Source organism: Agelaius phoeniceus, chromosome 3 (assembly GCF_051311805.1).
Source record: "Agelaius phoeniceus isolate bAgePho1 chromosome 3, bAgePho1.hap1, whole genome shotgun sequence".
NCBI classification, from domain to species: Eukaryota; Metazoa; Chordata; class Aves; order Passeriformes; family Icteridae; genus Agelaius; species Agelaius phoeniceus.
Window position 1 is genome coordinate 76,765,491 of NC_135267.1, and position 12,397 is coordinate 76,777,887.

The window sequence follows — 12,397 nt, forward strand, 5'->3', positions numbered from 1 at the left end:
GGGAGTAGCTGGGTACATTTTCTACACTTCAATGTCATTTCCAGTGAGCATTTTACCCTCACACAATCCAAAAGCTGTGCTGCTCCTGCCCGAGGCAGCTGTCCCACACCACCATTTCCAGCTTGCCTGGGTCCCTCACCATTATGAGGGGCTGGCAAGGCCCCAGGCTGACCCCGCTCTCCAGGGAAGGCCCAGGTCTTCCTGCTTCTTCAAAGCAAGACCCTGCTTTGGTCTCTTTCTCTGTCCTCCCCACGAGGGAGTATGCTCTTTCCCCTAACCACTTCAGGAAGGCTATGGCACACTTTCCCTGCCCTCTCCCGGGTCCATCAGCAAGTCACCGCTGGTGGGACTAGAGCTACGCTGTGAGGGCCCCAGTGAAGGAGGAGTGATGAGGAGGACTCCATTGATATCAGAAGGCTAATTAATTACTTTATTATACTATATTATTCTATACATCCAAAACTGAACCTGCCAAGCACTCAACCCTGCACACAACTGCTCTGCACTGCACTCAGTCTCATGACTGTCACCCGACAGTCCCGACACACACACACTCTTGGCCCTGATAGGCCAAGGAAACAAAACACCATGACTTTGGGTAAACAATCTCCATGTTGCATTCCACTTTGGCACAACACAAGCACAGCAAATTATAAGAATGTGTTTTCTTTCTCTGATGTTCAGAGAATGTGAAACCCAGAAATATTCTTGGGAAGAATCATGCCTTGCTTTTCTCTGTGAAGAGAAATGTGGAGCTACAGTGGGACAGTGCCCAGTCAGTGACTGTCCCCTGGCTGCTGTCTGGCCCCTGAACCCCATTGGGGCAGGGTTTGGGTTGCTCAGTGGCTGAAGGCCAATGCAGGCACGGCAATGAGGTGGCAGGAGGTGGGGGATACACTTTGGAGCTTTGGGAGGTTCTGCCCAAGAGCCGCTGCAGCTGCTTCAGCTCTGAACTTCCCACTCTGGGGCATGCTCCCTCAGGGAGCCCACAATGGACAGACTGTTCAGATGTGACAGATTTTGCATGGGGTAAAAGAATGTTTCATGGCAACAACAGAACTCTTACATATGAGGGGATTTTTTCCTTTTCAGTTACAACTTTTATTTGCTGACTTCTCTTCCAGAAAATCATCATTACTATGTACAGCAAACGCATGCATCTGTATTTACATAATTTTCTATCATATTCTTGCAAAATTGCTATTCAGTTATGATAAATATATGCAATCTTTATCATTTCTGGTACTGATATTTAAAAACCTGACACTGGAGTGGAAACAAGGATGGATTGTACCAGCCAAGGCAGTACTAGTTTCATGTGCCCTATTAATGATTTCCTCAAGGGATCTTCATCTCCTGCTTCTGTCTATCTCACTATCCCACAGTGATTGCAACAGTGGTAAAGCTCACTCGATAAGCAGAAGATCCACTGAGGATTTGCTGAAGAGTCAAGACTGAGTAAAACAAATTGCATTTATTATAAATATTCCTATATTCATAGTGAGTCAAATACCATCTCAGTAAAAATTTTGGCTGAATTACATCAGATTTTGCTCTTTTTTTAGACAATAACTTCTAACTAATTTCTGAAACTATATATATGCATATTTGAGCTGGTAAATGCATTCCTAAGGAATCTTTGCTAGCAGTAGCTAAATATAAAGAAATGCTTCATATTTTGTCACCAATCACATCCCAACAAATCGTGTTGGAATAATTGCAGTTTTATCCAGTTAGTTGCCTTTTAAAAAATAGAGTGTGAATTTCAGCTAGAAAGAGGCAACTTTTCACAGAGATATTCATCAGGTTATCGGCTTTGTTGGATTCCAGCATCTGAAGCCTGTGCCAAACAATGAGAGGAAACTCTAGCAAAGCTTCAGAATAGCATTGGTCAAAGATTTACAAGACCAAGCACCCAGCTATGTCAGCAGTCCTGAGCCTGGTTTTTTTTTTTTTTCATTTTGCAGTTTGCATTCCTTGTCATGCTTTGCTCAAATGCCATCTCTTTGGGTTAGTACTGTCACAATGTTACCTGTCTGCAATATAAGCACAGTTGAGAGCTACACTTCACTAGGATTTCCAGGCAGAAGTAATAAACAGAAACAAAATAAATGTAATAAAGAGCCTAGATGTAACCTTATTCATTTACTTATTATTTTGGGGATATTTCAGTGTTGTGGGACAGATGAGATGCAATTTTTCCTTACACAATGACGAGGGTTCCTCTTTAAATTTCACTTTCTTTATAATTTCAAGAGGATGTAGTTTAGAAGAGCATTAAGAGAAGTGAATAAGTCTTTAGTTTTACACAGGAGAGTATTATTCCTTCATCTAAATTAATTTCCTGAAAGGAGGTGTAGATCAGTGGATCTCATTTAGAGGCACAGAGAAGCTCAGATGACTTGCTGTCACATGCACAGTGACATTGGTTTGGGTTCCTTGGTGAAAAGAGTCCTTCAGTCCTAACGTTGTTCAAATTGTATTATATAGTAAAAGATGATCCATTGTCAGTCAGAATTTCACTAGTCTGTCTTGAATGATAAGTATCAGAGTTTGTCCTTGAACTACGTTTATTGTCTTTCTTGTGTCTCTTGCACCATAGGTCCTTCATTAGCTTCACAAAATAACTTCTGAACTTCACTCCAATGAACGCATAGAGCACAGGGTTCACACAGCAGTGTAAAAATGCTATGGCTTCAGTGGTGTATTTTGCGTAAGCCATTATCTTGTCACTGTCACAAGATTTGTCAATCTTGCCCATGTTGACAGCTGTTATGAGAAGAACAATGTTATATGGTACCTGGCAAGCTAGGAAAACAGCGACAATTAATACAATCACACGAATTGCTTTGTTTCTTTTGGAATTCTGAGCTTGTTGTAAGGATTTGACAATGAAGGTGTAGCAAAAAAACATGAATATGAAAGGTATAAAAAATCCAAATGCAACTTGTAGCCATAGCAGCAGCGATTTCAGTGTTGTGCTTTCAGACACTCTGGCAGATCTGTGATCACAAATCTCTTTGGTTTCATTCATGGAGAAGCTGTAACTTTCATTGTACAGAAAAGAGGGACTAGAGATTAAAATTGATGATATCCACACAGCCAAACAAATGAGTTTACTATGTGCGAGAGTCCTTGCCCTGAGTTTAAAGGACTTTGTTGCCTGCACGATAGCAATGTACCGGTCCACACTGATAAAGGCCAAAAGCAGCATGCCACAGCTGAAGTTGATTGCATAGATACCTCTAGTCATTTTGCAAAGGACATCACCAAAAAGCCATTCATCAGCAGCATAATTCATTGCCCACAGGGGAAGAGTAAGAACAAACAGTATGTCTGCTATGGCCATGTTGAAGAGGTACACATCCGTCATAGACTTGGCTCTTTCATATAAAGCAAAGGTCATCACCACAAAGATGTTACCAAAGAAGCCGATGATACAAATCAATGAGTATGCAATTGGCAGAAATGCTTTTGTGAAGTTCCTGACTTCCAGCTTAGAACAAGGTGGCGTGATCAGAGAAGCATAGTCTGAATAATAGGGGTAATCTGTGGTACGAAGGTCTGTCTGTAGCAAAGGAGAACACCAGTCAACACACAGATGTTAATCTTTATCTTTATGGTAGAAACATTATAAATAACTGGCCACACATTCCAATTACAAATGCATTTAACACTATAGACAAAGCTTGTAAGAACTATCTAGGAAATTTCTTTAAATCATACTTAAAATACAAATGTGGAAATAATCCTTTTGGATATCCCAAAGGCCCTAATATTTAAATACATTGTGCAGAAAGGACAAGTCTGCTGTCACAGAAGATTCCACAGTGTAAAATTCTGAATTCAAATTAGGCGTCTAGTCTTCCTTTACCATCACACAAGGCAAACAGGCCTTTCTAGCATGCTATGCATTTCATACTAATGTAGCTTGACTAAATCAAGCCCAAAATTGATTACTTCTCTCTACCAGCTAGAGAGGCAGTTTATGCTAGCTAGCCTGACATTTACCTGCACCACAAACACCACACCTGTAGTGAAAATCCAATAAACAGTGTGCTTTGATAGTGAACTCTGCTGACAGAAACATCTTTTCAGATTTTCACTCCTGAAATTACAGTGTTTGGATCTGCAGTCTTAAGGAACTGGGTCTTATAGAGTCATTGTTTTATTGACATACTAACAGAGTTTATCAATTAGGTACTTACAAAATTCATTTTGGCAGTACACTTCTCAGAAAAATATGTTCAGAAGGACCTCAAAATATTTTCCCAAGTATTTCTGAAAAGAAAATAAAGTAGATTGGATCAGAAAACCAGCACAAGAAGTCTGAACAAGTAGAAAAACAAAATTGGGAATAAAACCTACTCAAAACAGAATCGCATCACTGGAGCATGTTAACAAATCACACATCTCTACAAAATGTGCAGTTGTAGAAAGAGAATGGGTTTTATCAGTATTATTAAGAGCCCAGACTTAAATATTGAATGTTTTTTCATAGGCTAATAAATTATATATGAGAATATGTGACCGCTACTTCACATTAAATTTGCACACAAGAAATCAGAATAAATTAAATTTTACTTTGAGAACTTCTGTATGACAATAGCAATCCATGTTCTAAGGGAAATATGGAAAATATAAACAGCACTCCTTTAGTATATTTCATAACAGTAATGCAACAATTTACCCTTTTTCCCCACTCGGACCCTTTATCAGTGTCTCAGCACTTTCAACATCTTATTTGTCCTTTTTTATTACACTAATGAAGTAATAGAAGAGCAAAAGAATAATATCTTCTTATAGTGCAAAGGATAGTACACAATGTATGAACAGACCGAGCACTCATATTTTGTCTTGGCTCAATGCACAGATTCACCGTGCAATGTTCAGTGTGCAGTTCAGACAGCACACTATGAAAAAGATGGGTTTTTTATCACTGTGATACCTAAGTGTTTTACAGATGGGGCTTACTTAATTTGCACAACGCCCTGTGGTGAAGAAGTATTACCATCTTTGTTTAAAAGGGAGAATCTGAGTCATTAGAGTTAAGTATCACTTAAGATGTTCAGTTTGAGACATGTATCCCCCTCAACATCACTTCTAAGAGTACTTAAAATTATTAAGGACTTCAGCTAGGTAAAGGATTAAATCCATTGACTGTTTGCATCCAGGATCAGACTTCTGCAAATCAGATCACAGAGTCTAAAGTCACAGAAAAATAAAATGGGGAAAATGCCATTAGTGACCACACGTGGGAAGTTGGGCTTAAATAACTTGTTCCACCTCACACAGGAGCTCATGGGCAGGAGATTTCATTCCTCAGACTCCTCTTGCAAGAGTTCAGTCCTTCCCTTCTTTCCACTAGCTGCTGTCTGAGAACTGCACCTACCAGCAAAGCAGTGTTTAAGCAGTAATTTCAGGGACAGGATGACATGAGGTCCCGTATTTGTCAAGGTTGTGAAGGGCAGTTTTATCTAGGGTTTTTGTGCTTTTTTGCTAGTTGTGTTACCAATTGGGAAGAGCACATGGGTCAGCTTTAAGTCTACAAAACCAAAACCTTCTTGTTTGGGAATTACCTAATGTTGAAAACGAAAGAGAGAGAATTTGTAAAAGTGGGGCAGATGAAGTCCAGATACAATGGGGAAATTGGGGGAGGGAAAGGACAGAACGCTCTCCAAAGGCATAATGAGGGTGACTCATGTGGGCATGCTGGCTCATGACAGAGGGCTGCAGCTGGGTAAGGACCTAAACTACATGATATAGCTAAGGCAGCACAGCTTATCTGGATTTTTTGCCCTTTAAACAAATCTTTAACTATCTCTCCAGCTTTGTCTGCTGGCTTTTCAAAACTGATTTTTAGAAGCTGCAGGAATATGACAGCTAGAAAGTGCTTGAGCACCTTCTGAAGAAAATCTCAAACAACTTAAAGGTGTCTGTCAGAAGTGCAGAGATGTATAGGGCCAGCAGGCATGTTATGCAATTAACCAGGGGCTATGGTCCCCTAGCCCATCTTTGCACAATTTCAGTCACTGTCCACTGCTTTACACTTTCTGATCTCATCCAGACACTCATGACCTTGCTTGGTGTTTCTGTTACCCTTTGTACTTGGCAGCTACAGAAATTCTTCAGATGGACAGAATTAAAGGGGTACCTGTCTAGGTTATTATTTTAGAAACTGTTATTTTATTGTTGCAAGAAAAATATCATTCTAAGTGTGTGCCATTCATGTCTGTTTAAGACCAACATGGTTAAAATATACAGAGTCTGACAACGTATCTTCTATCTACAAGTCACTCTTCATTCCACTTGGACAAAGACACCCTGAAACATGAGCATAACATACAGAAGGAAGGTGACTGGGTGAAGGCATTTAGAAGAAAGGGAGCCATGGATATTTCCCACAGCCTGCAAGGAGGGCTAAGAAGGGAGCTCTCTTCAGATGATTACTAAGAAAAGGCTCTTTAGTTCACAGAAGAGCTCAGCAGAGATCATATGGGGAACAACAGCTACTCATCATAATAGAGATGCATGTTCTCCTGATCCTACAGGAATTCAAAAAGGCACCACCAGCCACACATTGATTCACAAAATTACTTCTACTGTCCAGCAGAAGCTTCCTGAGGATGGTTAGTATGAGAGTTGTAGCAAAGGACTCAAACTGAAATCAGAATTGCAGAGATTAGATTTAGACCTGATTTAAATCTCTTGAGCTGACTTCCTTTTCTGAATTTGAAACAGCATTCGCAGAAGTTGTTAAAAAGATGCACTGGCTTCTGAGGAAGTTGAATCATAGCTCTTATAAACAAAATATCCTTTTCAATTTAAATATTTCTAACAGTGTTCCAGTAGGCACCTTTTTAACTTATAATCTGCATATTTACATATTCATTTAGCATTAATGTATTAGGTAAATACAAAAATAAATTTTCATATATTTATATATAAGATGGTGTGTCCTAATATTGGTTATGTAATACATATGGGTAGTACATGTCTGTGCATGTGCACCTCAAAACCACCTTTGTTCTGAATATTAAATATATAAGCCTTGAATTTTTGAGCTTAGTATGTTTCCACTTTATCCACATCATCACATTTCTTTTCGCTATGAAAGCAGTGTGCAAGTATTCAAACATAAGACTAAACTGCAATCTTAAGAGCAAATATACTATTTGAATTATACAAACAAAACACAATGAATAAAGACAGACCTAGGGAAAAAGAATTCTATGAAGAAAAAAAATTCAGTCATTAAGTACTTTTAAGAGTAGTCCATCCTTATAAGTAGAATCCCACTTACATATTCAGTTTAATACATTTGCCAGACATATACACAGATTACAGATTACCTATTTTATTTTAGTACTTACCCAATTTGAGAATCGTCTAATGGCCAGGTGAAAGAGGATGTGTGATTCTTTTGACTGCCTCAAGCACATTTACCATCGACCTCAACAGGAGCACATTCTAAATTAGAAAACAAGAAATAACAGCATTAGTTAAAGGTACAGAGATAAATTGAAGTACCCACCACTTCCTCCTCACAAGCAACAGCAATAACCTGGTTTTTTATGTAAAGGAAAATGTTGCTGTGCTGAAAAAAATCAAGCTGGAGGCGAATATGTTGTTAATTTACTTATTAGCCTACCTATGTAATGATATTATTTTTAAAGTGATCACGCTAGAATCAGAATCATAATAAGCAGGATGTTAATTGTCATTGTGCTCAGAAATGTCCTGAATGATGACCTGGTTTTGCAAAGGGTACACTTAATATCATGCAGATGAGTAGTTTCAAGATCAATAATTTAAATCAACAAGACTGCTTAGAGTAAAACTGTGAAATGAGACAAGTAATAATTACCAAATTGATTAGCAGCTGTTTTAGAAGAAAAAAAAAATCTGTTACATGCTAAGGTGCACACAACCCAAATGTTTGTCCAGATATGCAAACACAAAATATGCAAATGCCGGTAGATAAGTAAAATGTGGCTTCATTTGCCTGTTTGGCACAAGCATTTGCTGTTCATTTTCATGCTGTTCAAGTCTGTTGCTAAAATTAGTTGGAACGAATTTTAATTTCATTTCATGATTCCTGAATTTTAAAACCTAGAAATGTTTCTTTTCTAGACCTGGGTTTGAACACAACTTAGATATTTGCATTAGCAGGAAGGAGGAAAAAAAAAAGGTAAAATGACATGAATCTAGACAGTCTTGTAAGATTCTAAGATATGATTAAATTAATAGAACACTGGACCTAAAGAAATGCAGGATGACAGATGTTCTGCTCACTCACTTTTTTCCTAAACAGAGCATATCACAGGAGCAGTGGCTCCCTGCCAGCTTCAGTTTGGTGCTTCTTTCCACTGACCACACCCAGTGAATGAAACAAAAATGCTGTCTGGTGTCAAAAAGAGACGTAGTACATTTAAAGCACCATGTTGTAATGGCTCATAATCATCTAAGCAGGTACATGTAATTTTCTCAATTACTCATGTTCACAGGATCCAAGACTTTAGCTATTACCAAATACGTGTGTGCATGGAGCAACACAGAGATACCTGAAAGCCCTGAAATGACAGTCCTGTTTTACTGAAATGTGCATGCATATGTGATGAAAGCATGTTTTGATTGTTATTACTGAACAGTAATCTTCGCTGTTTGATGCATACAAAGCAAAAAAGTGTGAAATCTATCTATGATTCAAATAACTTCAGCAGGGTCACTATAAAATTAATTTGGCTTCCTTATCGCTGTTTGGACTAAATCACTCCCTGTCATCACAGATCTGGAGCAGGTTGTGATTAAATCACATAATTAACATAGTTAAGTCCTTGAAAATGGTTAACATGGAGGAAAGAAGATGTGGGAGTTTCAGTGCAGAGACAAGTGGTGAAGACAGAAGTCCTTGTGAATCTTTCAAGACATCCTTAATCACAATAGAGAAGTACTCTTCACTCTTTAGTTATAATTTTATAATTCATAACAGTTTTCATCATTAAAACTTCACAGGTTTTTAAGCCATCCTTTGAACCTTTCCTGAAAGGGGCTTTGACTTTTCTTTTAACTGCATTTTTGTGCTGGTTTGCTAACTTGTTATTTGCACATCAAATTGTAATAATGGAAATCTTCTAATTAACTTGAGATGAGGCTTGGAAGGTACTTTCTGGACTTTCTTAGAAAGAAAACACAAGCTTCATTTTGAAATCTCCTGCCCCTCAAGTGCTGCCAGGCACAGTACATTTACTCCTGATAAACTGAGGTGCATGCACTCTTTGTAGTAACATAGCTACATGTAGCAGCCTGAATCCTGTTTAGAGAGAACTCAATTTCTGTAAACACGGTCTGAAGGAAACCACAGATTCCTGTTCACAGTCTCTGACAGTTTGAAACAAGGGCTCAAACCCTGTTAAAAGCAGCAAATTCAGAGGAGGAACACATTCTGTTGGTAATGTCATTTGCTGACATGTCATTATGGGATATTTCATTGAAGCATTTCTAGTGTTTCTTTCTCATAACTTAAGGAGCGAAGAGATGGAGCTGGGCAATCTTAGTGCACTGTCTTCATTGCACAAAGACAAATGTAACACATGGCAGTCATTTAACCAGCAGATAATGAGTAACAGAAGAAGAAAATCCCTCTCCATTACAAAACCGTCTGTGACTCGAAATCACCAAGTCCATCATAATTGTAATACATATTCAGACAAGCACTTCTAGTAGCAGCTTCCAACATCTCTCTGAGACAACAACTTACCTTTGGAATACCATGATTATTGGCCTGTGAAAAAACGGAATATTATCAACATATTTTCACTGAATGAGAGTCATCAAAATATACATCAGATTTTTAATGCTTAATTAAAGATAAATCAGAGGCCGATCCTTTACAAAAACTATTGCTCACCTTGTTCCATAATCAGGTGCTTTCTAATTTAAATGTATCTTGTGCTTTTAGTCTGCAATATATTCAATATCCAGCTCAAATAACAATCTTTCAGAAGGCGAAGAATTCACTGTTTGGTGAATTCCACCTAGTCCAACTTACCTTTTCAACATAGTTTCTTTCAATTAGCCAGCCTATTCCACAGGTGCTTTGTGCTTCACCTTCACACTGTGGCAAGTGGAAAGAGTTTGTTCCTTTCAACACAACTATTTGTTAATCTGTGCGTTAGCTATTTTTGGTTCATATGTTAGAACTCGGAAAGGAAATCTGCTCTTGCTTAGCTAATATGGTAATTGTGGTTTTTCAAATCTCACCACATGTTAGTTTTCTTCCACCAGTAATTAAGGAAAGAAAATATTTAAAGATAGGGAAAGCTAAGCCATTGTCTGAGTTGTTCCAGAATCCACAAGTTTCTTCTGAAATGACACAGTATGTCAACTTTTTTAATTCTAAAAGAAAGGCAGCATGCACACCTATGCTCTTCCAACCTGATTTCATGTTCCTTCAGTTAAATTTAGATCAGTCTAATCTAATTTAAAAAACTTAGTTATCAGCTGAAGTTCTAGTCTCTTCATTATTCTTTTGGACTATAAAATGTAAACTATCTATTTACCTTCAAGTTGTTTATGTTACCTATTTAATTTGCTCATCATGACCATCCTACATTATCAATATATATTTTCTCATCATTAATTATATAAAAATTTCCTTCTTTTGTTTGCATATAGCTTTTCACTTCTTGTCAAACATTTTTGCTGGTTTTGGTATTTCTGTATTTAGTTTTTTGTTCTCCCTATTTCTTCCTCTTTCTTTGTTCAACTTTTCTAGATTTCTCTTATTCCCGTCCCTTGTTGTCTTTATAATGTCTCTTCAGCATTACATTTTGTAATTCCCCTCACTTCCTTCCCCTTTGATCATTTTTGTTCCCCTTTTACCTTACTCCCATCTGCTTCCATTATCCCCTTGCCAGATGCAGCCCTCCTCTCACATTATGAGGTGTCAGTGACTGATATCCATCTCACACTGACCAGCGTCCATCAATGTTTTCATCACCTCTGTCAAGCCAGTCAGGGAAGACAGAGCCCTCCTAAAGGCCTTCTACAGGTTTTTTTTTTCCCACTGGAGCAGCTATGGCTCAGGGATTAAATGGGTGACATTGTAAACAGAGCACTTGGGAAGGAGCCTGCACAGTCAGCGCTTAGGGCTCACCTCAGCCCAAGGTGTGACTGTGTTTGGCAGGTATCACAACCCATCACTTTTCTTCCACCAATGCGCTCGATATTTATCTTGAAAATGAAGTGAGGATGAAAAAAAACCTGATGGGAAACAGTTTGCTGGTCGGGGTAAAGATTCAGATGTTATTTCTTGTCAGACTAAACATGGAATTTCTGAAGGAGGAGCACAGTCATACTCAGAGCACTCCTCTGCTTCACTGCAGCATCACTTCTTAGAACCAGCTGAGCTCATAGTGGGCCTGAGTTCCAGAAAGAATCATGAAGAGCAGTAAGTGCATCCTCCTGTTGATAATCACTGACTTCAGAGAAGCTGCTTAAACAGATTTTATTCTATTGGAGAAAATGTTGATAAACCAAAGTTGTAAATTATAAATTTTCAGTTTAAAATTCAAAAATGCTCATTTATAAAATGCACCACGATGCACAGCTGAGTTATCATATGCTTGTCTATGTTTTTATCATCTTTTGTAGTCTCAGCTTATCAGTCAGTCTAGGTTTCCCAGCTTTGGACAGACAAAGTAGGCAGTGAGTAATGTCATTCCATGGTCTAAGATCTCAGAGAGGTTTAGACAGGAAAAGGAATAGAAATCATAAGACAAAGGACCAGCTTTTTCCAATTATCACACTTAAATTTTCATCAGAATGCTTCTGGGATAGCTAAAGGCATTCTGAAGGAAAAATCTGGTTTATTGAAATCATGGGGTTTTCATTTTAAGAAAAAGCTTTTTCTCGATTTTGCTGTTTTTGGTCTGTTTCTTACTATTCCCTTTTGACTACTTATCTTAAAAAGGTTTAAGAACCATTTCTGGTAAAAGCATCTCCCCAGGTTATGCCAGAAGTAATGAACCCTAACAGCGATGAACACAATAACACAATCCTTGTACTGCCAAGGGCCTATTGAGTGAAGATGCCAGGCACTTTCAATCTCACTTTTTTACCTTTTCAACCCAAAAGAAAAGGTAAATTATTTTATAGACCAGAAAATACATTTGTTCCTGAAATCCCAAGAAAGAATGTGTAATGTAAATCACAGTCCCTTATTTAAGGGCTTAGGATCATATACTTGCTAAAGTGGACGTAAATTTTTTAAAAATTAAGTATATCACCTCAAAGAAGACAAAATATTGCAAAATATTTCCAAATAACTGCTTTCTGAAGTCAATGGTCTACTGAAAGAAAATTCTGCTGAATTGTTTACAAAGTTCTACCAGTG

General features: G+C 38.1%; 1 protein-coding gene across 1 annotated transcript; it reads right to left on the minus strand.

The window, feature by feature from the left end:
- Positions 1-1,107: 1,107 nt before the first annotated feature.
- CCR6 (C-C motif chemokine receptor 6) lies at positions 1,108-12,166 on the minus strand. Its single transcript, XM_054630394.2, has 3 exons — positions 7,374-12,166; positions 4,209-4,281; positions 1,108-3,568 (listed from the first exon to the last, which is right to left on the minus strand). Exons 2-3 carry the CDS (start codon positions 4,215-4,217, stop codon positions 2,483-2,485), a joined length of 1,095 nt encoding a protein of 364 aa, XP_054486369.1. The 5' UTR covers positions 4,218-4,281; positions 7,374-12,166; the 3' UTR covers positions 1,108-2,482.
- Positions 12,167-12,397: the final 231 nt, after the last annotated feature.